The sequence below is a fragment of the Emys orbicularis genome, chromosome 1, assembly GCF_028017835.1.
Source record: "Emys orbicularis isolate rEmyOrb1 chromosome 1, rEmyOrb1.hap1, whole genome shotgun sequence".
NCBI lineage: Eukaryota > Metazoa > Chordata > Testudines > Emydidae > Emys > Emys orbicularis.
In genome coordinates this window covers 208,569,644-208,596,324 of record NC_088683.1, presented here as the reverse complement: position 1 = coordinate 208,596,324, position 26,681 = coordinate 208,569,644, and the positions used below count along the sequence as shown (strand labels likewise).

General features: G+C 42.2%; 1 protein-coding gene across 1 annotated transcript in view; it reads right to left on the bottom strand.

The window, feature by feature from the left end:
* Positions 1 to 26,681, bottom strand: part of UMODL1 (uromodulin like 1) — a 64,576-nt gene that overhangs the window by 9,756 nt on the left and 28,139 nt on the right. The window contains exons 10-18 of the mRNA XM_065421813.1: positions 24,140 to 24,359; positions 20,019 to 20,156; positions 18,353 to 19,126; positions 15,074 to 15,331; positions 14,462 to 14,574; positions 6,389 to 6,602; positions 4,240 to 4,377; positions 2,002 to 2,459; positions 529 to 671 (exon numbers count right to left, since the gene is read on the bottom strand). Coding sequence (XP_065277885.1) covers positions 529 to 671; positions 2,002 to 2,459; positions 4,240 to 4,377; positions 6,389 to 6,602; positions 14,462 to 14,574; positions 15,074 to 15,331; positions 18,353 to 19,126; positions 20,019 to 20,156; positions 24,140 to 24,359 — 2,456 coding nt within the window. The remainder of the gene's footprint in view (positions 1 to 528; positions 672 to 2,001; positions 2,460 to 4,239; positions 4,378 to 6,388; positions 6,603 to 14,461; positions 14,575 to 15,073; positions 15,332 to 18,352; positions 19,127 to 20,018; positions 20,157 to 24,139; positions 24,360 to 26,681) is intronic.

Genomic DNA, 26,681 nt, shown 5'->3' with positions numbered 1-26,681 from the left:
GATTTGGTGACGGCCTGGGTGTGGTGGAAAAAAAGAGAGAAGTGGTCCACCTGAGGAAGGGATGAGGCTCATTGGCAAGACAATGTGAAGAAGTCTGGGCTGTCATTTCTTGTGCTCTGCCCATTCTATAGATATAAATAGAGGCTCTCACTCTATAGTGCTGCTAACCTGGAGCCTTTCACAAGAACTAAATTTGCATTACATTTTTTTTAAAGGTCATCACGTACGTTTGTGGATTTTAAAAATAATCATCATTATCGTCATCATAATGCATAGCAATTACACAGCACTGTACGTTCATTCATTCATTCCCAGAGGCAGTTATTTTGCTGAGGGGGAATACGACTTGCCCATGACCACACAAGGAACCAGTGACACAGCTGGGATTACAGCACAGGAATTTCTGATTTCCCAAGCTTGTGCACATGCCACAAGAATACACCTTAGAAGACTAAATCCCCCCCCACACACACACACACACACAGTGCCAAACATTACAACTTAGAAGTTGGGTGAGTTTTTATTTACCCTTCTGAACTGTATCCAGATGAAGTCAAGAGATTATTCTGAAACACACAATGGATTGGACAGACAATCTTCAAGTTGTGGATAACTCCCTGAGAGGAGTTGTCATTCCGAAGTATTGTTTTCACAATAGTCTTAGTCAGATTCTGGAACAGAAAAAGGACAGAGAGATACTTTATCAACCTTCATGTTTCTGAGAACACCTTAGTCCCACTAGTCAGCTACCTCTGGTAATTTTAAGTAATACCTCAGGAATTCTGTATACAACTGGCCATGAAAACCAAAACCATCAGCATCTACTAGCTTTGTCATTGTGGGGCTAGCAAATGAAAACAAGTTTGTTGTTCTCATCTTAGTACATATTGTTCATTGCTCCATAAACCATCCATACCATTTGTATGACCAGGGCTTTTTATTCCACATTGTCCCGTCTAGACCAGTGGTTCTCAAACTTATTTGATCAGGCCCCCCTTCTTTGTGTCTGTAGTCATTTATGCCCCCCTCCCAAGTACATATACCACCACCAGGATCTGAAGGCAGAGCTGAGAGCAGCGGCTGCTGGCCGGGCGCCCAGCTCTGAAGGCAGTGCCGTGCCAGGAGCAGCACAGAAGTAAGAGTGGCAATGTGAAAAGTGATCGTTATCACTTTTCACAGCAGATTTAGTTCCCGATTGGCGCCCTTACTTCTGCACTGCTGCTACAACCCTGGGGCGGACAGCTGCAGACCTGCCACCCTAGTACTAACAGCCGGAGCCCCACTGCCTCCAGGTGAGGGGTTGGCGGGGGAGGGGGAAGGAGACCCCAATCCCAGGTGGTGGGGCTTCAGCTCTCAGCCCTGGGGCCGTGGGCCTCCGGCTGTCCCCTTTATACTCACTTCCACAGATGTGCACAGCCCTTCTGCACTAGCCCCACCACCTGCGGCTGAGAGCCAGAGATCTTCAAAAAATAAATACTGTAAATAAAAAACACATGGCTCGTGCTTCCCTTGACACATTCCCGCACCTCCCTTGGGAGGCCCGTCCCATAGTTTGGGAACCATTGAGTCTAGACCAATCAGTACAGTCTTGTTTGGATTCCTTATTCATTTACATATTACATTAAACGTATTTCATTCAGACCCCAAATTTTAAATATGCTACAGATTTGTGTACTGGCAGTGAGAAGTTAACAGAAGAAACTGGGGAGGGAACAACACTCAAGGCTGTTGGAACCCAGGAGGGTAGCAAATGGGTTTGATTGTGGGGGGTGCAATGAGGGTTTTGGTGTTGAGGATACAATCTTTACTTCCCTCCTCCTTACTCCCCAAGTAGAAGTGGAGGTGATTTTACTTTGGGAAAGTGGGATTGAATTCTTTGTTCACCGTTTCAGGAAACCCTGATGGTAACAGGCTGCCCCCCCAAGCTCAATCTCTGCCACTGCACTCTACAGTGACAAGTACATTAGCCGGGTGTTTCCTTCATCTGTTCAGGTGACTTACACTTTGTACTTTAGTTCCACATTCGTTCCACGCTGTCCACAGCACCACACGAGTGTCGTTGCTGAAGCTCACATTGCAGTGAGGCTCCCCAAGATAGAGTGCAGATTCTGGGATAGATTCCTGCTGCAGAAATATCTTCTGAATGGAAATGACAATCTTCTCAATCTCACAGAACACTCTCACTGCATCCTTTATGGACATCCTCTGGGAAGATTTAGTGAGTGGCGAGGTAGTGACGTGTGGTGAGCTACGGGCATTCGACACAGACGCTATGGAGGCACGCGGCATTGCTGTGCTAGAAAACATAGTATCCTCTTCAGCTTTGGTTTTAGCAGCAGCTGAATCCTCTGTAGCAGGTGAAAACACAGGAGCTGAAGTATGTGGATGTGTTACAGGTAAACCTGTGCTGCCTACATGTTTGCCATGTGCAGTTGTAGGGCCATGGCTAAGAGGAAATGCTATGGAGCAACAAAAATAAAGGGACTGTAAATTACAGATTCAAATTTGATTTCTTAAGAATACTCAAATGAAAAAAAACATTATCAGGAAACTTTCAGTCACTGGTAGAAAAACTGCTGCTCTTCTTTCTTAACTGGTCATGTGTAATTACCTCAAAATACACTATTGCTTTTTTCTTAATTAAAAATAAAGACACCGGTAAGAAAAGACCAAAGATTCCATTTCTCTCTGGCTGCAATAATTTACACACTCACAATGTGTATGTGTTCCCAATGTCTCTTGGGGGCCAGATTTTCAAAATAGCTCACCTCCCATTTAGGCATCAAAATAAGTGGCCGTAAGGGTCACAATAGGAGCTACTGGATGCGGAACACTTTTGAAAATCAGGCCCTTATTTTTGTCCCTAAATGAGAGCTGAGCTCCTTGTAAAATGTGGCTCCAGCTGTGAGCGCTGGGCACATGAAAATCTGACCCTAGCCTGAGTTTTTTGGAGAATCTGGTTCTTGTTGCCCCTTCAGCACAATAGTATTACAGCAGGTCGGTACTGTCTATAGACATATATAAGGAGCTTTACTGAGGAAGTTAGCAAATGTATGTCGGTAGTAGTTTTTTACTGGGGAGAGAGAGGGAGGAAAGAGAAGGAAACTGGGGGAGGTAGGAGGGTGATAGTCTGGGTACTGAACACCCAACTCCTTTCCCTCAGCCCCTTTTCTATCACAGGTTTTTGGGTTACCTGTTAGATTACCCTATGATACTTTAATGATACCCAAGCCCTACTCTGCACCCATCTTTGTAATGTAATCTTTTAACCAATGTAATGATCTACATTCACATAACTAATACTGGGTTTGTTTTGAATAGTGTGGATTTTACTTTGCAATATTTTACTGAATTATATGCACAAATAGCATGTATTCTCCAATCCAAATTTAAAAAAAAATATATTTCCTAGGAAACTATTTTCATATCTTCTGAGAATGTCCTAAATTGAAAAATTACTGATCTCATGGCAGGAAAAAGGATCCGGGACTTATTTCAGAAATGTCTTTCCCAAATCCTTATAATCACAGTGCTAAGAAAATGTCCTGATTTACTGAAACCTAACAAAGGTAGGCATCTATTTACAATACTTGAGACTTCAGCCAATATACACAGTTCATCACTATGGTTACAAAAACAAATACAATCCATACAAAAGTGGTTCAAAAGAACTGAGAAACTGAAAGACCTATTTTAGGTGAACAAATAAATTATTTGAGGAAAGTTGGCATGAGTTGGATGCATTAACTAAAGACAAATCAATGAGTTATAACATCAGTATTTATCAATACTATAACCCATAACATAAACTGCTTCCATTCTGATTTAGTCTCTTATCTTGTATCTCTGATGTCCCATCTATTACTGCTCATGAAAGAAAATAACTGGTACTCTCAACAATTCTGTTCACCTTTAAGGGGGAAAATAAGAAAAGAGAAATCATTGTTAAAAAAAAAAAAAAGAATGAACTGGGCCCATTAAATGTTCATACAGTAAACTTTTATGATAAAGCAAAAGTATAATAAATGCAATTAAATATAAGAGAAATATGCAAAATACACTAAAATAGACATATTTTTCAGTAGCATGTGGCTGAACACATTGAGCCAAAGTCATCCCTAGTACACCTCCATGGACCAAAGTGGAGTTCCACCAGAAGTGGATGTAACCAAATGATTTTATGAAGACACCATCATTATAATTTCAAATAAATCACTAGGTAATGAAAAACAATATTGCCTTCACAGTTTCTCCCAGGCCTCTCTGAATTGAGATCAGCAAATCCTTCATTACAGCTGCATTGATAGCTCCCATATGTGTTGTGGCATGATGCATCCGGGGAACAGTCATCATCTTCTCTTTCGCACTCATCATAATCTGTTGGGGTTTGGAGTTTGGGGTTTTTTATTTAAAAAAAAAAGGAGAAAAAATAAAGAGAGAGAGAGAGAGAGAGAGAGAGAGTATTACTGGCATTGTGATTATTCCTTAACTGGAACTACCATCATGGTACCCTGGACACTAGTTCTCATGTTGTTTATCTGGGAGATAGTAACACACACAGTCCGGAAGCTGCTGATGCTAGAATACTCAGTGCCTGAAGGTCAGAGTTAGCAAGAGCCTCCAGCGGCACTGCTGGCAGCTGATAATGGGAGGGCAGATCCCCCCGACCCCTTCCCCTCGGCACACCCAATTAATTCTCCCATCCCCCAAAACTGATAGCTGTCACAAGGGACTACTCCCAAACAGACTCTCCCATCCTACAGACTCAACACTCTTAAGAGGGAAGCGGGTGGTTGGTCATTTAAAGAATATTTGGAGCTGGTTGAAAAACAGGCCAAAAAGTTTGGGAAAGTTTCATCAAATTTGTTTTCCCATTCTTTGGCCAAAATTTAGAATTTCAAGGACAAATATTTGTTACAAATTTCAATTTTTGTACAGGTTCTACTTAGGATTGTGTATAAATGGAAACACAGCCACAGGTGGGTTTCAAATTTCCCACTTGTTACTCTCACTAACCACACCACTATAGGTGGCTCGTGTTAACTCTGTCCCTGAAACCCCTCAGACTAATGCCAGTTTCAGGGGGCATATATAACCCTGTTCTCAATGAAGTGCTACCATGATATGGACATTCTTTTATTATTAATGAGACATGTGTTGCTGGTTGTGGTGAAGGTGGAGAAAAGGCACCACCATGTGGTCAACAGCATGGATTTCTGTGCCTTATGTAAATCAGACTCTGTGCCATAGGAGAACATGTATTTTGTTTTTACATGCAGGAGATTTAAAATGAGTGTTCACAGCCAAAAATGGGCACTAAAAATCCAAAGAGATATAGAAATATCCAACCTGCACTCAGCTTTTGTAGACTTGCAGTGCACTACTTTCAGAGAAGAAACACTAAGGGCCATCTACCACAGTGTGCAGATTGAAATGTAACTGAGAGTATCAGAAGGGTGGAATTGCTGAAGACCATTATTAACAACTCAATAAGAGTGTTTAGGCAGAACATATCTCAGTAAGAACCAGAGTTGGAGAAGGATGTCTTTAGGAAGGAGCAAAGAAAGTTACAGGAGACTGTGGTTCATTTATTCTAACCAAATGAAAGATGGGGGCAAATAATAACAGATTGACCTTTTCTAATTACTTTGGGGCAGATTTTGCCACGTCTACTCACATGAGTAGCACTCTACTCTCAAGTAGTCCCACTGAAATGTGAGTTAGGCTGGTAGAATCTGGCCTTTGTAAAACAATAACTTGATGAACAGTATGCAGCATAGCTTTATAAAGGACACAGAATGTTTGACAAAACCGATAGCCTTCTTTGATAAACAATTGTAAGTGTGGCAGGCAAGGAGAATGCACCAGATGAAATAAATCTATTTTAGTAAAGTTTTCCATACTGTCCTGCCTGCAATTCTAATTGAGAGGTTAGAACAATATTATTTGGATAAGCATGTTGTGGTGTAGATACTAAACTTGCTGATGTGTCATCAACAGAAGGATTAGAAATGATTTTATACAGAGACATCAATTTGAGGAGCTCTATAAAAAAGGATTCTACTGCAGTCAATCAATGGACTGGTCTTATTTATCTTCTTTATCAATGATCTATAAGAAGAAGGAAACTGTACAATAACTAGTGGCCCTGGTTAAACCAAACTGAGGGTCTACATCTGAGCCCTGCTACACTACACATCTCACTGTATCTTTTGAAGTTCTCTGAAAGAGCTCGTGGGCTGAACTGGCAGAAGTTCTAAGGAAAAGATAATGGGATTTTCATCCAGCACTCTCACAGATGCTGTACTCTCTAAATCACAAACAAAAAGACAGGTTTTATCCTGTTGCTAGTTTTGAAAAATTACAGTGATATAAAACTGCACCTTACCACGTATGAAGAGGCTGGTGTTGTCAACTGTAAAATAGGAACTATTTTTAAAGACATCATGAAAATCTGTGGAAAGGTTGTGGATATCCAAGTCTTTTGCAGTCAGTAAATCGAAACCTACCACTATGCTTCCATTAGTAATACTGGTTATCAGCATTTTTATCAAACCAAGATCCATTTCCCGAAGACGGTTAAGAGGCAGAGATTTCCGTACCTGTGATCAAAATATAATGCATGTGGGCAGACAGTATGAGTTAAATTATATACTGTGACTCAGAATGCCCAAACATTATGCATAACTACCGTGCTTCATGTTCAGGACAGAGACAGCAGAAAATGGGCTTTTATTTAACTACTGAATTTTCCGAATACTGCTGTTTGGCTCAAATATGTATTTAACTGTGAATATAAAACACAGGAATGATTCCGCTCAGGGTATACACAGAAGGAGGTAGGCATAGATATTGGCAGGGGTCCCTGGTAACACTTAGCCTGCCAAGGAGAGAGATTCCATTGGTGCAATTCAGTCTCAATGCTCCTTCCATCAAGGGGCCTTTAAGGAGACAGTGCAGCCCAATACTAAGAGGCTTTGGCTATGGAGACAGCATGGGCAGAGTGGGCATCTCTGCAGAAGTATCTGCCAACAATCTCCTATGGAACCTCAACCCTATCTTACAGATGCTCCTGCAGCACAAACCCTAAGTGAATGTAGCAGCCATACCACCCCCTGCCCTCCCTCAGGGTGGATCTCCATGGAGGGCAAGCCTGGTACAGAAAGTTCCTCTACATATTATTAAGAGTAAATCTGGCCTCCATCTGTACCCAATGATCAAATCAAAGGGGAAATAGAAAAACAGTTTCTCATGCTTTCAGAATCTCCACGCAGCCTCAGCCCAGACTAACTCAAAAATGTTTCACAGGAGTCTTCCATGGGGAGTTTTGCACTATCCCTGCAGATCCTAACTGCCACCTGGACACACATCCCAGGCTCCCACATTTCCCTGACAGCCTCGTGGCCAGGCCAGAAAATAACTCTAAAATAATCTGAATGTGAATATTTAGCCTCAGAGCACCTCAATTAGGGCAGTTGATCATGACTAATTATAATAAACACTTAATCGATATGCAAATGTTCTGGAATTTATCTTGGGCTGAAAAGAGAAAATACAGCCTTTCCCAGTGACTATTGAACCTCCACAATCACTAGGCTATTGCGACAACTTTTTGTACTACTTTGGATAGAAGGATGGTCTTGTGTCCACAGGACTGGAATTCATAGTTCTACTTCTGGCTGTGCCGCTGATTTGCTGCACATGTTTGGACAAGCTGTTCCACTTTTCTGTGCCTTAGCTTCCCTACATATTCCACGTAGGATAATATTGACCTGTGTCTCAAGCTCTAGATAGGCTATGAGTCTGAAAATTAATTAACTTTGAATAGCATGTTGAGATCATTGGATGGAAAGCACTATGTAAATGCAATGCTTTACTACTGATACTACCACACGGTTAAAGAGTTTGAACACCAGTAACAAGAGAGAGCAGACAATACATCCAATTTATTTCCTCTACTAATTTAGATGTAAATTGAGATGACCCATCCCAACCACACTGAGTTCCAGAGGAGGAGCCTACAACAATAATACAGAGTTTCTGAGAGAGGCCGTAAGTTTTGTGCTGAGGAAAACTGGTAAAACCGCTATCCATCACATAACTTTAACTACAAAGATATGAAAGTCAGCTAGTTTGATAATATTTTATGTATCTATCATAGATTAAAAACCTTTCACAATATATGTGCAAAGGATGTGCAGAACGAAACACTGTAAACTGTTGACATAGCCTTATCTCTCTTTAAAGTTTGACTGCTGAGTAAACTGCTGTTTCTATCTGCCTGTCAGACACTTCTAATATTCCACTACTGTAATATCTAGATGCACTGAATTTGTCCATAAAGGGCCCTATTCTCCTCTCGTCCTTGCTTCAGAAGCTGCTAATAGTATCCCTGGTGTTTCTTTCCCCCCGCCTGTATTCTTTTCTGGTTTTGACCATCACTTGCTTTTCATGTCTGAATTCAGACTGTGAGCTCCCAGAGGCACTTATTTGTGTCAGTGAATCCTAGGATATTTTTCACATTTGGAAATAAACTTACACCAAAATTTTCAAATCTGAATACCTAAAATTAGGCTTCACATTCTACAGTGAGGTACCTTGTTATAATCAAGTATCAGGGGGTAGCCATGTTAGTCTGTATCTACAAAAACAACAAGGAGTCTGGTGGCACCTTAAAGACTAACAGATTTATTTGGGCATAAGCTTTCGTGGGTAAAAACCTCACTTCTTCGGATGCATCCGAAGAAGTGAGGTTTTTACCCACGAAAGCTTATGCCCAAATAAATCTGTTAGTCTTTAAGGTGCCACCAGACTCCTTGTTGTTCTTGTTATAATCAGTTCTCTATTGTCAGGGCCGGCTCCAGGCACCAGCCCAGCAAGCAGGTACTTGGGGCGGCCAAGGGGAATCGTAGACCTGGAAGGGACCTCGAGAGGTCATCTAGTCCAGTCCCCTGCACTCATGGCAGGACTAAGTATTATCTAGACCATCCCTGACAGCTGTTTGTCTAACCTGCTCTTAAAAATCTCCAATGGAGATTTCACAACCTCCCTAGGCAATTTGTTCCAGAGCTTAACCACTCTGACAGTTCGGAAGTTTTTCCTAATGTCCAACCTAAACCACCCTTGCTGCAATTTAAGCCCATTGTTTCTTGTCCTATCCTCAGAGGTTAAGGAGAACAATTTTTCTCCCTCCTCCTTGTAACAACCTTTTACGTACTTGAAAACTGTTATGTCCCCTCTCAGTCTTCTCTTCTCCAGACTAAACAAACCCAATTTTTTCCAATCTTCCCTCATAGTTCATGTTTTCTAGACCTTTAATCATTTTTGTCACTCTTCTCTGGGTTCTCTCTAATTTGTCCACATCCTTCCTGAAATGTGGCGCCCAGAACTGGACACAGTACTTCAGTTGATGCCAAATTAGCGCGGAGTAGAGCGGAAGAATTACTTCTCGTGTCTTGCTTACAACACTTCTGCTAATACATCCCAGAATGATGTTTGCTTTTTTTGCAACAGTGTTACACTGATGGCTCATATTTAGCTTGTGGTCCACTCTGACCCCCAGATCCCTTTCCGCAGTACTCCTTCCTAGGCAGTCATTTCCCATTTTGTATGTGTGCAACTGATTGTTCCTTCCTAAGTGGAGTACTTCACATTTGTCCTTATTGAATTTCATCCTATTTACTTCAGATCATTTCTCCAGTTTGTCCAGATCATTTTGAATTATAATCCTATCCTCCAAAGCACTTGCAACCCCTCCCAGCTTGGTATCGTCCGCAAACTTTATAAGTGTACTTTCTATGCCATTATCTAACTCATTGATGAAGATATTTGAACAGAATCGGACCCAGAACTGATCCCTGTGGGACCCCACTTGTTATGTCCTTCCAGCATGACTGTGAACCACTGATAACTACTCTCTGGGAATGGTTTTCCAACCACTTTTGCACCCACCTTATAGTAGCTCCATCTAGGTTGCATTTCCCTAGTTTATGAGAAGGTCATGCGAGACAGTATCAAAAGCTTTACTAAAGTCAAGATATACCACATCTACCACTTCCCTCCCATCCACAAGACTTGTTACCCTGTCAAAGAAAGCTATCAGGTTGGTTTGACACAATTTGCTCTCAAATCGTGTCAAACCATCAAGCTCTCGATCAAGCTCTCAAGTGAGCAGCATTTCATAGATCGATGTTTGCGAGGTAGACAAAGAGCAGCTTTGCTATGTTCAGGCTATTTCTCCATTAAGGGCTAGACTGGGAAAGGCACGGCCACGAGTAAGTGGCAGCACACAGCTGCGCTGTCCAGGACAGCCACAATTCCTTCCCTACTCCCCCCTTGCTCCTGGGCCAGCGGAGTAAACTGACATTTTACAGGGTGCAGCTTCTCCCCTCCCATTAGTCCAGCTCTGCTCTACAATGCATTGGGGGTAGAGACAGGCTTCACCCATTCCCCACCTACTTGCTCTTGGGAAGAAATATCCAGGGTGCCACACCAGACCTGGACTCAAAATCCAAGAAAGTCTTACTTGGCCAAACAGTGGGGTGGGGCCTTTCTCCTCTTTACTTTGAAACATCATGAAAGATAAGGCTAGATTTTGGCCTTAAATTTTCATCTTTCATATTTGTTGTCTGAATTTCAGCCATTAAGTATGTCTGCAATCTTCCCTTGGACCTTCCTTAGCATTCACCAATATTCCCTTCTCACAATTAGCTTTGTTTTGTGGACTCCATTTTAATGGAGGGTTTTGTTTTTTTATTTTATTCAGAGCTAAGCACCTGGAAAACATTATAGTTACGTTCACATCATAGTTAGCCACTAGGTGACACTACTAGCCTCTCTCTTCAGATTACTGCATGACTTAACAATGCCCTACCATTAAAATAATGTGTGATAAAAGCGGGAGGCAGAGGGAGCTCCATGGTATATAAAAGGAAAGGAAATTTCTTTCTCTGACTTTTTAAAAGAAATAATTATATTAAAAAGGAAAATCCATCCCTCTACTTTGAGGTTTTACTACCAGGAAATAAATCTAGCTATAATACCTTCAGTCTTCTTAGCATATGCGCAACATGCCTCAGGTGGCATGCAAACAGATTCATCACTGAATTTGGTCTGCTGGTTAGATCAGGGTACAAAGGAAACACCAGGAACTCCTAAATAGAACAGGTAAAGGATATGCCTACACTGCAAGTGAAGGTGTCATTGTAGCACGGGTAGGCATATCCATGATAGCTTTAATCTAGCTACCACAGGTAACAACAGTAGCGTAGATGTGGTGGCATAGGATTCAGCACAGGCTAGCTATCCAAGTAATAGCCCTCTGGGGACAATGGGTATGTACTGGGTCGGCTAGCCCACCCTGAAGTCCATGCCACTGGGTTTTCACTACTATTGTTACCTGTGCTAGCTAGATGAAAGCTAGCACAGCTGTGCTACAATTACACCTTCACTTGCAGTACAGTACATTGAAAGGTAAAAAGGAAAAGGCACATTAGTGCCAAAAGGAGAGTTACAAGAGAGGAGGAAAACACTGGCAAACTAACAGCTACAACATGAGACGGGAACCCCCTTTGGTAAAGTAAGAAAACCAGGAGGGAGATAAACCCAAAGTTAATAAGTAGCCCTCATGGAGGAGCCAGGGGAAGCCAGGCTGAAATGCTAGTGAAATTAAAGGAGCCTCAGTAACATGGCTGGAGGGTTAGTGCTGTTGAGGGGTAAGAGACAGAAATCGGTTCAGAGTGGAGTGGCTGTCTGTGTGGAAGGCAGTAGTAATTTCTGAAGGGTGCTGGTTAGAGATAATAGCCACCCTGCCAATAGATCCAGGGCAAAATGCTAGCAATACAGGCAGTAGCTAATCTGGGCACTTCTAGACACATATGTAGGGAGCCCTGTTGAAGAATTAGAATTGCAATGAAACCCTGGAGACCGATAATAAAATGAGTAAGAGTCTATTTTAACAGAATAGGCTATTGCTATTTAGGATGGTGTGTACGAATCCTTCCCACCTCCCGCTCTGCCCCCCATTGCTGCTGTCTTCACCTACTGCATTTTCTGATGGGGCCAACTGGAAGAAAAGTGCAACCTAGTGCAGCACTAATAGACTCAAGTCCACATCACCCAAACCACCCCCACAACTGACACTAACTGCCATCCTTCTTGGCAGTCTCGGAGAGGCTGAGGAACATGCCCAGAGACAGAATTACCCTCTCACTCCCAGTGACAATTCCTCCAAGCCAGGGCCAAAGGTTGCTCTACAGCACCCTGCCTCTGTTTTCCCCCTCTTCAGGGCCCTTTAAGAACACACTCAGTTCAAAGGTAGTTGAAACAATCCCCTCCTGAGGTCCAATTTATTGAGTACTAAGGGTAACTGCAACATCCTGCTCTTTTTGTACTGGAATTGCCAGATTCCTCTCCGGTGGGGCTCATCCGTAATCAGGGTTGGCTTAACCCCAGGCTCTTCAGCCCATGGGGCAAGCCACCTTGTTACAAAGTGCATTGGCAGGACAGCAGGGGGAAGCTAGCTTGGACATTGACAGTGCAATCTGTCAATTCAGGCTTTTACATCTTGCTTTTCTCCACACTGTAACATGAACAGGATTTCAATCTCCAGCACTGTCAATCTAGCACCTCTACGAAGCACTACATTCATTTTTTAAAATATGGTGATTTTTACAAATAAGTAAATATATGTGGATTGCGAAGACATAATTCCATAAAACAGATTTAAGGAAACCTTCTGGCAAAGCTTACTTAACTGGGGCTTGAGCCTGCTCTTAAAATCAGTGGGACTTTTCCCATTTACTTTAATGGGATCAAGGTCTGGCCCTTACATCCCGAAAAGAAGGTTGTAAAGATTTTCCAGACTCTCTCTTCTTTGACAGATAGGAACACAAGAATTGTCATAAGACACTATCAGGAGGAAGAGTATTTTGCCTCGGGCAGTGGCTTATGTCCAGTGGTTCACAGATGGATGGGAAAGACTCCATAATATACCTGGCCAGTAGTATTGTTGGAAGGAACAATTATTTCCTTATTTTCACAGGTGATCAACTTAAGCCTAAAGCATAAGTGTTGGGTAACAGTGTGACCTAGCTTACATTGCTATCAGTCTTACTTTAATTCCGCTACCTAATCTTTTTAAAGATAAACTACTTACGTCAATGATTTTCTGGAGCAGAGAAGTTGATTGTATGCTGCATAAAGATAAAATATTTCATTTTATCCATTTTAATAAAATATGAAAGGGACCGGGACTGGGACAAGGCCTTGATTAAGGTTCTAATATCCAAAATAGCCTGAAACATATAACAATGCTGAATAAGAAGGAGGTCAGTGGATGCTTGCTGCATTTTTACTTTGCATGAGCATGTCACTTTCATTTTACGACTGTTGAACAGGTATTGCTAGGATGTGTCAGCCTGAGGCCTAAACAGCTTCAAGAAAGCTGTGACCCATTGACTGCACATAGGGAAGGTGTAAACTAGCAACAGTGGGAAGTTATTTTATACCTTACACATTCTCTCTCTATCAAAATTCTCCTGTGTTTTCATGCTGCATAGAGCATTCTTCACTTTCTATCCTGAACTCTTCCTGGGCATGGTTAAACTGTTGCCACTTTACATCCCAGAGATGGCTGTATTTCAGGGATACTTAAAGTGCTTTGCTGTCTTTGGATGAAAAGCTCTAGAATGGTCATCACAAATTTATCATTGTCAGTATTAATCTCCCTAGCAATGTATCAGTAATGTAGACTTGTGAGAGGAGACAGACAGCTGGAACATGTCCAGTGGTTTTCCAATGTAAAGGGACCTGGGTGTTTGTGGAATAAATGTGAAAAGGAACAACAAAGAAAAACAATTGCTGGATTAGCCAAAAAATAAGAAAAGGAGGGTGGCACCTCCAAAGGAAGTCCCTCTGAATTACAAGACTGTTAAAGGAAATAAATAGATCTTCCAAGGCAGTTTGATATTCTGTGCCCTAATTAAATGTGATATTAAAGCTGACTTAATAAAGGGTGGGAGAAATAGGTTGTAAAATTAGGGGATATGAAACAGGATAATAATAAAAATCTCTACTATATCAGACATGAGTGGATCTGAGAAAGGACAACAACAGTATTAAGTTGCATTGATATAGTGCCTTGCAGTCCAAAGATCTCTAAGTGCTTCACAAATATTCATTAGCCCCTCAAAACACACCTATGAATTAAGTTTGCTTGATTATCCCCATGTTACTGATGGGGAAATTGAGGCACAGAGAGCCAGGAATAAACTCCCAAACTTCTGATTCCTGGGCTCATGCTGTAACCACTGCACCATGCTTCCTCTTTTTTCTAATGTAATCAATGGGTCTCAATTCATTTAGGTATATGGGGATACAGGTATGGCACATGTATCGGCCAATCATATTCCTCATTTTATGAAGCCCATGTACAAATAATGACCATTTTTAATCAACTTACTTCACCAAGAAACAGCTGTGTAAAGTTATGATACTCTTCACTACTTGCATTGTTCAAGCTTGCAGTGTATTTCACATTTGTTATTCTTACTGATCCATTCAATTTTTGAACAGCTGCAAAATCAGAAAACAGTTATTTAGAAGAATGTGATCCACAGACCATTGGTGTTTTGCAGAAAGCTGTCTGGCACATGGTTTAGGTATTCCTCCTAGTTTCTACCTGCTGAATCGGGTCAAACTAATGTAAATAATTTCCCAGTGTTACTTGCCCACAGAAGCAACTGCTGTAATTGCTACAGAGACGTCACAAGCCTATGAATGGGAAGAGAGGAGATCCACAAGACATGATTTGTATCAATTGTACCATTCCAGTGCCAGCCTCAAGTGCTGACTTTATACCACTGTTAAATTTGCAGTTGTTGTCAGCCCATTGTTTTCTACCTGTCCACACATCCAACAGCTGCCACTAAATCATCCTTAGTATGTCCATCAAACCCTGTCCTGGCCATGTGCTCTCTTATAAATAGAAGTCCATTTCCCCCATTGATTTCAGTGGCATTAAAAGCCGACCCTTTAAGAAGCAACCGTAAGAGTTGTTTCTAAATGAAATTACCAGTCTTTACTTTCTGGCGTGCTGGTTTACTTTCCATCCCACAAACTTCTGTCGTGATTTCAATGGTGTACAAGATCCCAGGTTTTAGCCCTGGCACTGTCAGACTCGTGCTCTGGATTTTAGCCTCTGATATTAGCTGGTTTTCCTGAAGCAGCAGAAATCGGAAAGCAGGATTCAGTGCAGAATCTGTGGACCAGGCTACATGAAAGCTGATGCTAGTCACATGGGAGAAAATAATCCTTTGAGCTGGGACAGGTACTGGGAAGAAAAGAAATTATCATCAATCAAACCTCTGGGGTAAGGGGGGAAAGTACCACATTTCTCTTAGAACTAACTATTGAAGCGGACTCTACTCTACTCTACAATGATTCTGATGCATTAGGAATGCCTTTAAAATTAAATGATAGATTATTGGAATTTAAGCATTTTTACTCAGTGTGTCTGCTGCAGTTCATCTTGCAGCCTTGGAACGGATCCTAGAAAGGCTAGCCATGTTCAAGTATCTGACTTCAATGACCATTACTTAGGTAATTTTCAATATTAAAATATCTGGATGTAAATTTTAACAAATAAAACAAGTCTAATATTGCCTAAAGCCTGTACCGATAGCAAGCTGAGCAAGATTAGATAAGGAGAGTATTTGGATGGGTAAACTCCAGGGCAGAGATGTTGCACCAGGGAGATGCTATGGGACCCTTGACACACAGAGCAGGGGGGTGGGTTCCTCAAAAATCCTGTACTTCCTGCCTCAAGCCAGCAGATGCTGTTATGATGTTTCCTCTTCTCAGTCACAGTAGCTTGCAGCAGTCCCTTGGCTGTCCCCTTTCTTGGCTTTCAGTATCTTCAGAGGAGGCAGCAAGGGCAGGAGAAGCAGCTATCCAGCCAACATCCTGTGTGCTGTGCTAGGCAGCTTCACAAAGCACTAGAAGGGACTGGGGAGAGGGGGCTGGTGGTGGTAAGTGGCAGAGAGCGATGAGGGTGGGATCCCAGGAACAAGTGGGAGAGAGTTTCCAAGAGATAAAATGAGGCCCAAGGAGGTAGGGAGCCTGAATAGAGTAAATAGAAGTGGGGGAGATGGGAAGGCAGGAGATCCAAGGAGCGGGAGACAGGAAGGTGTCAGGAAGAGAATGGGGCAGAAAGGCCTGGAGGCTGGAGTCAGGGAAGGGACAGATTTAGAAGGAGTAAAAGAAAGGATAACATGGGGGGAAATAGACACTGTAAAAGGAAAAAGAGACAGGCAGAGATCAAGAGGGAAGAAAAATGTTGAGAAAGACAGTGGGACAAACCCCAAGGTAGCAGTGAGTTAAGGGGAGAAGTGGATAGTGGACATGAGGGGCGCCATGGGGAAGCTAAGGATGGATGGTAGAAATGAGGGGGTAAGTGAGTGGTTAGTGCTGGAGTGTGCATAATGAGGAGAGGTGCAGAAGCAGAGGAAGGGCTGGGGAAAGTGAATGGGGCAAATAATGGATAGCGAGTGATGATGGATAAGAGGTGATTAAGACAGAGTAGGGGAGAAACTAGGGAAGCTGAAGTAGCAGCACGGTAGGTGGAATGCAGAAGCAAGCAGCAGCCATACTGGCAAGTAAGGGTGGCTCTACTTCCTTTTCTGATATAAATAGGATGACCAGACAGCAAATGGGTAATAGGAGCCTATATAAGAAAAAGACCCAAAAATCAGGACTGTCCCTATAAAATCAGGACATCTGGTCACCCTAGATATAAACATTTTCCCTGAGCAAAGTAAAAGCAGCACACATGCTCCTTTATGCCACCACAGCATTTTTATTATCAGTTTGCTTGTTGGCCTGGACCCAGAAGCATAGGGAGCGAGGTGTTTCCCAATATCTCCAGCGAGGAGGAACACAGCTAGCCCTGAGACCCGTGCAGAGCCAGAGGGAAGTGGCAGGCCTCAACACAGAACCTCCAAGTTGCAAAATCTTGTTTATTTACTAGAAGGTGCTGAAAGTCTGTACAGTGTCTCCTTTATTTATAAAGTAACCCCGTGCTTTGCACTCCTTTCCCGACTGCTACTTCAAACACTAGCTCCTGTGAGGTTGAGACACTTTTATTCTCTGTTTATATCCAAGGGGTGAATTGTGAGCATTTTATGTTCCTAGTTTACTATGTTAATTAAAAAGGGAAGGCGAAAAACAGCCTGTGGCCTCACAGGAGACATTGCTCAATCCAGTGACCTGGCCCTGATGAAGAGACTGACACTTGCAATGTCTTCATTGCCTGCCCCACTATCACTCATAGCAGCATTTCCTTTAAAAAGGCTGCAGAGGCTTCAGTAAAGCAGAAGCCTACACTGACTCTCCATTTCCTTTTCAGAAAGGACATTAGAAGCTTAAAGCAGGAGACATTGGTGAAAGCCGTGGCTGAGCCAACCAGAAATAATCAGGTCAGGCGCAACTCAATAATACATTAAGTAAATAAATGTAATACTTGCAGATGGTGACATTCAGATCCAGACACAACCATAATTAGAATTTAAGGCCTGAATTTTTATCCAAACCCCAGCTCTGGTTCAGATCCAAATGCTGAATCAAAAAGGTGGAAAATTCATAAGAACCATTGTAATACATCTCCCTAGATCCAGGCAGATCATGCCTCCTCATTGCCCTAATCACTCCTCATTAGAAGTCTTCACGAAGTTGCTCTCAGATCTCCACACACTTCCCCTCTTTGCTGGGGTTTTCAGGAGTCCGGCTGACCCTTTCCTGACTGGCAACTTTTAGGGAAGTGCAAGATCAGACCATCTCTCCCACACACACACCAAGTTATACAGGCCCCTCAACCTATGGGTATCCTACATTCTCCTGTGCCAGGGAAACACTCCCTCAGCTGGTAAAGGGACTTCAATAGTCTTTGTAGGCTGCAGCCTACAAGTGTCATAGCAAGAGAGAGGATCCCTCCCCAGATCATTGTGGACCAAGAGGTTTATCATAATGTTAAATGGAGCAACATTTAAGGTGTTACATGAGTCACCTCACTGTTTTTGAGGACAGACTTCTAAAGTGTTACAAATTGATGAAACTACTATCGAAACATTGGAAGGTTCAGTTATTTTGGCAATGCTCTGACATGCTTATTTAGAAAAATGCACCTAAGAATAATGCCAAGCCTACAAGAAAATATATATTTCAAAAAGACAAACTAAATTTTGGTCAGTCCCATCCCATACCCCAATACATACACAACTATGCATTTTTCAGAACCCTGACTTCTTCTTGTGAACAATTACCGAGCATGCAGGACAGTGCTGTGATGCATACTTACTACAATCTGTGTTCGGGAAAGTAGTAGCACTGAAAGCTGGTGGTGAGAAGTCAGGGGAAACAGGTGGCACTGAGAATGATTCTTTAGGAGGTGTCTCAGACCAAGAGTTGCTAACTCTTCCCATCTCTTCATGTACATCAAGGGTGGAATTTAGAGTATAAATTGTAGGGTTTTCTGTAGTAGGCAGGGATGTACTGGAGCCATCCTGAGAACTTGCTTCAGGAACCTGGAGAGATATGTGGGTCTCTCCTATAGTTTTATTTCTCACAACGGCAGAAGTTGTATTTGAAACCATAGATAATATGGGCAATGGTGAAGTGTGCTGCTCTTGACTGGTTGCATCCCTGGACGCACTGGTAACAGTAGTCAGTTGCTGTGGTGCACCAGTTAAAGTCTCTTCCATAGAGTTTTCAAGTGATGCACTTACATCTTTCCATTGTTCTGTCACCACGACTAGTGTTTTGATGGTTGTTGGACCCTCCATACCAATTGTGCTATTATTTCTTTCAAATCCAATTGACGATGTCATGCCTTGTCTCTGAGTGACTGGAGGACTGCTAATGGAAGAATGACTGCTTGACGCTTGCGTACCACTTGATGGCAGCACAGTAGGCATATTTAATGTGGTACTCCTCTTGGAGCTGAGAGTAGTCATTGTTCTTATTTCAGTGATTGCTGGTGAAGCATGCAGTCCAGTACTTGTTTCAGGTGGTATTTCTGTCCTGCCCGATTCATTTAGGGGCATCATTTCAGTAACTGGGTTCACAATTTCACCTGTAACAACATTGTTATGACACTAAAATGGACGTTCAAACCGAAGGAATAAAACATTAGAACATTCCCTATTTTATTTTAAAATCTATCAGATCATTTTAGTATTATGTAAGCAAGACGTGTGTATTTCGTTAACACATTTACCCAATAAGCTACTCAGAACAGGGTCTGGTAGTGTGGTTTACTGCTCTGCCTTGCTACACAAAGGCCTGGTCCACACTACCCCCCCACTTCGGACTAAGGTACGCAAATTCAGCTACGTTAATAACGTAGCTGAATTCGAAGTACCTTAGTCCGAACTTACCGCGGGTCCAGACGCTGCAGGCAGGCTCCCCCGTCGATGCCGCGTACTCCTCTCGCCGAGCTGGAGTACCGGCGTCGACGGCGAGCACTTCCGGGATCGATCCGGGATCGATTTATCGCGTCTAGACAAGACGCGATAAATCGATCCCAGAACATCGATTGTCTGCCGTCGGACCCGGAGGTAAGTGTAGACGTACCTATAGGAAGCAGATTCAATTCCTGGTTTCCCTCTCTTCTGGTCAGCAGGACATGGATCACCAGTGAGGAGAGCACTTAGCTCCTGGGATGCACAGGAACTCATTACTCAAAAGCCACCCTTCTGGCTGATTAAGGAGTGCTATTGAGAGGTTCCAAAGGGAGATCTACCCGGTTCTCCCTTCCTGGAAGGATGGTGGTCACAATGCAGGCCCTTGAGCACAGGAGATGGTACACTGTATGCTCCTGGGGAAAGGACCTTGCCTTATATACATGTGTAAAGTACTGTGCACACATTCTGCACTATATAAACGGTAGATGACAATAAAAATAAAGTGGAGGTGGTGAAATGATGTGTTCCAGCTCTTCCTGAAAAAAGAAACTAAATGCTCACCTTCACAGTTTCTTCCAGGCCGAGATGGATTGGTATCCATGGTTGTCTTGCATCTGCACATGTATGAGCCCATTAAATTGATACACTCTGCATACATACAGCAGTCATTCTCTGAACGAGATGCACATTCGTCCCAGTCTGTAATGCCAAAACCAAAGTGTCAGTAAAACAATCTCTTTACTGGCTGAATTGAGATATAACTAGAAATAATCACAAAATACTCTTGAACTTATTTAAATAGTTCTCAATCCTCACAGTTTATCTGAGATCCAAGTTTTGAGTGACTCGGAACATTGCCTGATCTTGATATCCTTGCAGATCAAAATAAAAAAAAAATGGGTGTTCTAGCCAGGAAAAGATTTTTGCAAAGGGGATTCTTTAGATTTTTTTCATAGATTTAAAATAAGACATACTGTAAGCTTAAACCAGAGAAAGTTGGTTGGGCATTAGAAAATACAATGTGTATTTACACCACAGAAACAAGTTACTTCAGATCATACACTCCACTGAATTCAGTTTACCACATCTCATGAGATTTCATGTACCAATGAAGTTACAACCCAAGGATGCATCTGGATCAGCAAGTCCATTGGAAATGTACTTAGGTTTAAACAGACTTTTGATCCAATTTTTTCTTATTTGGAAGAAGTGATGCCGACAGGGAACACTCTTGAACGAGGCAGTTCTAAGGGTGAAAACTCACATTCTTTAAAAAAAAGTGTCTTTGTAAAAGCAGTAGCATAAAATCTAGTGTCATAGCTGATACCCTTTTAGGCAGTCTCAGGAGAGAGACCATGGATTGGGTATGTAAGAAAATGCTTTAAGGGAGCCCTGCTATGGTAAAGTGGAAAAAGCTTCCACCACCACTGCCAGTGCTATGTATGTGGCTAAATATAAGACTTAATTCTCCAGTGTGCTCTCTCTGACATCTTTCATGAACACTTGGACCCCAATCCATCAAACCCGTAAACATGTGATTAACTTTACATATGTAAGTAGTCCCATTAAGTTCAATGTGATTACTCATACATGGCTAAATCTTTACAGGATCAGAGCACTAGTTCACTTGGAAAAAAAGACTATACTGAAAAAGTAGTCCCAGCTACAAATCACTCTGATCAAAGGACTGGAAAATTGAGTTGCTCAACATAACATCTTAGGCTATGTCTACACTGGCAACTGAATGACAAAACTTTTGTCTTTCAGAGGTGTTCAAAAAACACACCCCGCCCCCACCCCGAAAGATAAAAGTTTTGCGGACGACAAGCACCAGTATTGAACAGCTCTTTGTCAGCAGGAGCACTCTCCTGCAGACAACACTAACGCTGCTCATTGGGGGTGGAAGTTTTTTGTCGGCAGGAGAGCCGACAAACAGCAGCTACACTGCGCGCCTTTTAGTGACACAGCTGTAGCGACACAGCCATGTTGCTAAAAGCCGTGTAGTGTAGACATAGCCTTAGGCTCCTGTTCTGAAAATATACAGGGATTCATTACTGTGATATTTTTTTCTATAACAAAGGAAACTTCTATTCTAGAAATAGAAGAGGAAAAGTGTGTGTGCACGCATGCATTTGTCTTTGTGCCTGAGCACATGCTTCATTTGGTACTGCCCACCCAGGTGACATTTTGTTTCTCTCTCTTTCAGACTCATGAGCTAATTGCCATATTTTATTTATCCAAAGTCCACATCCATTTTTAAGTTGAAACCAACCCCATTGATAGGGTGCTGAAGTACCACGATTTACCACACCATGAGGAATGCAAGAACTTCACTAATGTTTTACCAAAGCATGGGCCCACTGTGACTTTTGATAGAGTTTTATGCTGTTAGAAGGATGTTTCCTCTCTAATTATAAAATAATTTACACATTCCATTACTCATGAGGATTTTCAGTGAGGTTTTCCTGTCATTTTGCTGAGTGTGCCCCCTGTATGCCAGTTCCCTTACGCCTCAAGACTGAGAGCCTTATTCCATGAGGTAACAGTTACCGCAGCTAAATTCTTTGTCCTGTGCTGATTGGCTGTTTGCGCCAACCGTCTCCCACTCCACCCCCAGTCTTTTCAGATCAGCATCATTCCACCTGCTCTCCATACTTCCCTCCTCCCTTTCCTCCCATGCTATTACCCCTCACTTCAGTGTCCCTTTTCCCTTCCTCGGAGCTTGTCTACACTTGAAATAGCAATTCAGTGTAGACACTCACTGCAACAACAGGAGGGGTTTTCCGATCAGCGCAGTTATTCCACCTCCCTGAGAGGCAATAGCTAGGTTGATGGGAGAATTCTTCTGCTGACCTAGTGCTATCTACACCGGGGGTTAGGTCAGTTTAACTATATTGTTCAGGGGTCTGGATTTTTTAACACCCTGAGAGATGTAGCTGGGTTGACTTAATTTTTGAGTGTAGACTTGGCCTTAGTCTTTTCATCCAGCTAATCCTCATCCCACTCAAACAATTATAAAAATAATTCTTTCCAGGCCATCACTTTGTTCACTTGCTGGTACGTTATAGTTGCATATGTAAGGGTACATACATATTGTATTCTTTTTCTATCTTATCTATTTAGATTGTCAGCTCTTTGGGGCAGGGCCTGTCTACTTCTCTGACTGTACAATGCCTAGGACAATGAGCACCCATTCTTGGTTAGTCTATTAGGCACTATCACAGTAGACATAATAGATAATGATAATATATGATCCCAAAGAAAGATGCTTATGGCCCCAGTACTTTCAGCTATATTAGCCCTCCTGATTTTTTCAACTGTGCTGTTTTAGGGATGCCAAGTTCCCTTTGTGTCAAATCAAGCCCTTATCCTTAGCTAATGTAAAACAGTGTAGATTCATTCATAGAAATGGAGCTATACTGATTACACCAGCTGAAGATATGGCCATGCTATTCAGGAATCGTTAGGAGATGCAGTTTTGATACAGCTGGAAAACCTGATATACAAATATTTCCCTGTGTTTTCAGCTTTATTTTGTGCATTTAATTTTCAGACATTTTTGATAAACGAATGTTTGTCCAGAGTTAAGAAACATAAGCCTTTTTCTAGCTATAGAGGAGAGTGGAGTAGTTCTCTGTGCCATTCCGGGGAACTGCTGCTGGGTAAGAATGTTACTTGAACTCTCCTGGATTTTTGAATTAAAACATTTTAGAACTTTTGCCCTCCCTCATCCCTTCACACTCAAAATTCCCATATAATGTATGTGCAGCAAAGGGCAAACACTCCAATGACGTATTTTGGCACATATCATTATCACTTCGCAAGATTGTATCAGATGAACATTTGATCAATATATGCTTCAGCTACAGTTTGTCTCTTCATTAATTCCATCCACCCAGATCTGCAAGTTGGAAGGGTGTTTTTCTTGATCATGCTAAATAAGCTTTTATAGGACATGTTATTCAGAGAGCCAACCACCGATTTTGCTGCCTTTGGCAGCTGTCTGAACTCTGGTTGGCTCTGTCAGTTTTGAAACCTTATGCCACAACCATTTGATTAGAGAAAATAGTGGGTACTGTAGATCAAAAGAGGATTACTGCAACATAAATTCCATGCACAGTTCCTTAGCTCATTTCACTGGGATGACATCAGGTAATTTCTCTGGCTGGACTTTTATCACAGAAATGTTGGATTACATTTTTTAAAATCTGGATCAAACACAACAGCAGCAGCCTTGAATATACAGTATTCCAGAGGGGATGTGTCTTTCACATATCCATAGTAATCCACACACTACCCTCAGCTATCCACTAGATGGCACCCTCCTAGTATCCCACAAAAAGCAGAGGACGGGAGAGAGGGAGGGGGGAAACTGGCTAATCCAGGCTCCGCTCATTCCCACATCAGCACCCACACACCATAAACAGAGGGAAGGATGCCCATAGAGGCATAAGATACCCACCATCCCTTCTCCCCTAGCCACTTGGGCCGAGGGGCAAAGAGTTGCAAGAGGCCCATTCTAGTTCTAAGCCTGTGAAGGGAGGTCTGATTTCACTATTTTCCTTACAACACTATTGCTGTTAGCTTAACACTGTACCTTCTTTCTATGTAAAGTATTTTTGATAAAGAATGTAAATGCTATTGCAGGTTATGAAAATACTACTTTTTTTAAAAAGCTCTACCTTCTACTGAGGCGCTCTGCTGATCAACCAAAAACACTGAGCTTCTATACAGAGAAGAAAGCATAGGAGCAAATATGGACACATCTATTGGAAACTCAGGGTCCTGTACAATGATTCTAAGCCTCACAATGATACTTCCAGCTTTCAGGGACTCAATTTGCACCTTCAGCTTCCCAGTTTTGTATAATATAGAAATATTTGGTGGAAATGAGTTTTCAATCTGAAAAAAGTGAGAGAAATGTTGATAATACGATAAGAACACAATTAAAGCAGCACATTACAAATTTTAACATGTATGCTCTCTCTATCTTAATATTCTATATATATCACTTATAGAAAAACATCATCCAGTCTGTGATATAAATCAGCAAAAAATGAGCAATTCAGCTGAGTCTAATACACCCACAACACAGTGGAAGGCCATAACATGAATTAAGAACAGAGAATCAATACATTTTGCATATTTGTAGTGTCCAATAAGAGATTTCAAAGCTATGATATCTACCTCTCTCTGTGTAAGTGCCCTTGCTGTCAAGCACTAATGGGTTTCTGAAGACTAATTCTCATTTACTTTAGGGCCCCTTTTGCACCACTCTGACACTGTAAAGGAGTTAATGTCATTTATACCCACCTTAAGGCCTATTTGCTCTGCCAGAGCAGTGCAAAGGGCCACAGGGTAAATGAGAATTAAGCCCTAAAAGATTTGATATGTGGTAATATGAGTGGAGATGGGTCAATTAGCATTTCAGATTCTGGGCCAACTCCTAAGCCCCAATGAGGTAAAAAATAGCTTCAGTCCTGATCTAGGTGGCCAGCTAGGGATTCTCCTGGCATAGGGGAATGCCAGGGTGCCTTTGGGCCAGCTAGGGTGACCAGATCTCCCAATTTTATAGGGACAGTCCTGATTTTGGGGTCTTTTTCTTATATAGGCTCCTATTATCCCCCCACTCGCTGTCCCAATTTTTCACATTTGCTGTCTGGTCACGCTAGGGACAGCATAGCCAGAATCCATAACCAACCTCCTTTGTTCCCCCAAGAGTAAGGACCAGGTCACAGGCATGCTGGGGAGAAGGAGCGGTTGGAGCATTCTGTGCTAAACTACTGGACTGATCCCAGTTAGAGCAGCTCTGAGATGGTCTAATATACATCTGAGGTCAAATCAGCCCCCAGCAGGTGCTGAGATCAGGGAGTGCAGAGATGGCATAAATCCATCTTCCTATCCTTTTCCTGAGTTCTGTACTGAGCCCTCTGGACCCAAGGATAGGAGCTGTTCACTGCTATGAAACTGAACTAGAGTAAAAAAAATGTAAAGCTCCTAAGTGATTTAAAAGCCTAAGTCTCATTTCCAGAAGTCACTCAGGTGCTTAGGAGCCTAAGACTCATTGATTCATTGACTTTCAGTGAGATTAAGGCACCTAAGTGACTTTTGAAATGGGACTTGGGCACTTCTGAAAAATGTCTTGTCTAATGAACAATGATGCTACAGATCAAACTGAGCCCTGGCTCAAATGAGCAGAATAGAAAAGGGCAACTAAAATGATTAGGGGTTTGGAACGGGTCCCATATGAGGAGAGATTAAAGAGGCTAGGACTTTTCAGCTTGGAAAAGAGGAGACTAAGGCGGGATATGATAGAGGTATATAAAATCATGAGTGCTGTGGAGAAAGTGAATAAGGAAAAGTTATTTACTTGTTCCCATAATATAAGAACTAGGGGCCACCAAATGAAATTAATGGGCAGCAGGTTTAAAACAAATAAAAGGAAGTTCTTCTTCACACAGCGTACAGTCAACCTGTGGAACTCCTTGCCTGAGGAGGTTGTAAAGGCTAGGACTATAACAGGGTTTAAAAGAGAACGAGATAAATTCATGGAGGTTAAGTCCATTAATGGCTATTAGCCAGGATGGGTAAGGAATGGTGTCCCTAGCCTCTGTTTGTCATAGGGTGGAGAAGGATGGCAGGAGAGAGATCACTTGATCATTACCTGTTAGGTTCACTACCTCTGGGGCACCTGGCATTGGCCACTGTCGGTAGACAGGATACTGGGCTGGATGGACCTTTGGTCTGACCCAGTATGGCCGTTCTCATGTTCTTATGTTCACTGACTTCATTAGCCTTGAACTCACTTGCACAAGGCCTGTATGTGTCCCAGTGACTTTGTGTTCTAAACTTTTGATGCCAATATGGTACAATTCTAGAGCTCTCGTCTGCTGGTTTGTCCCTAGTTCACCTGTTCAAATCCATGTGACCTGACTGAAACCCTCACAGGCTGCAGTTTATCTGAAACACACAATCCCAACCCAATTGCAGTGGAATCCAATTACAAAGAAATCTGAGACTAGGACAAGACAAAATTGACTTTTTAAAAAATGGATAGCTTATATAAATCAATTTTATTTGGATGAACTGACTGAAAGCCAACACAACAAATATATTATGCTTTCCCAGCAATGAGTTAAGTTGATGCATATCCTGAGCCAACGGAGTTATCCGAGGGATGAATCTAGTGCACTAATGTCAGTGTTAGAGTGTGCTACACTTAGC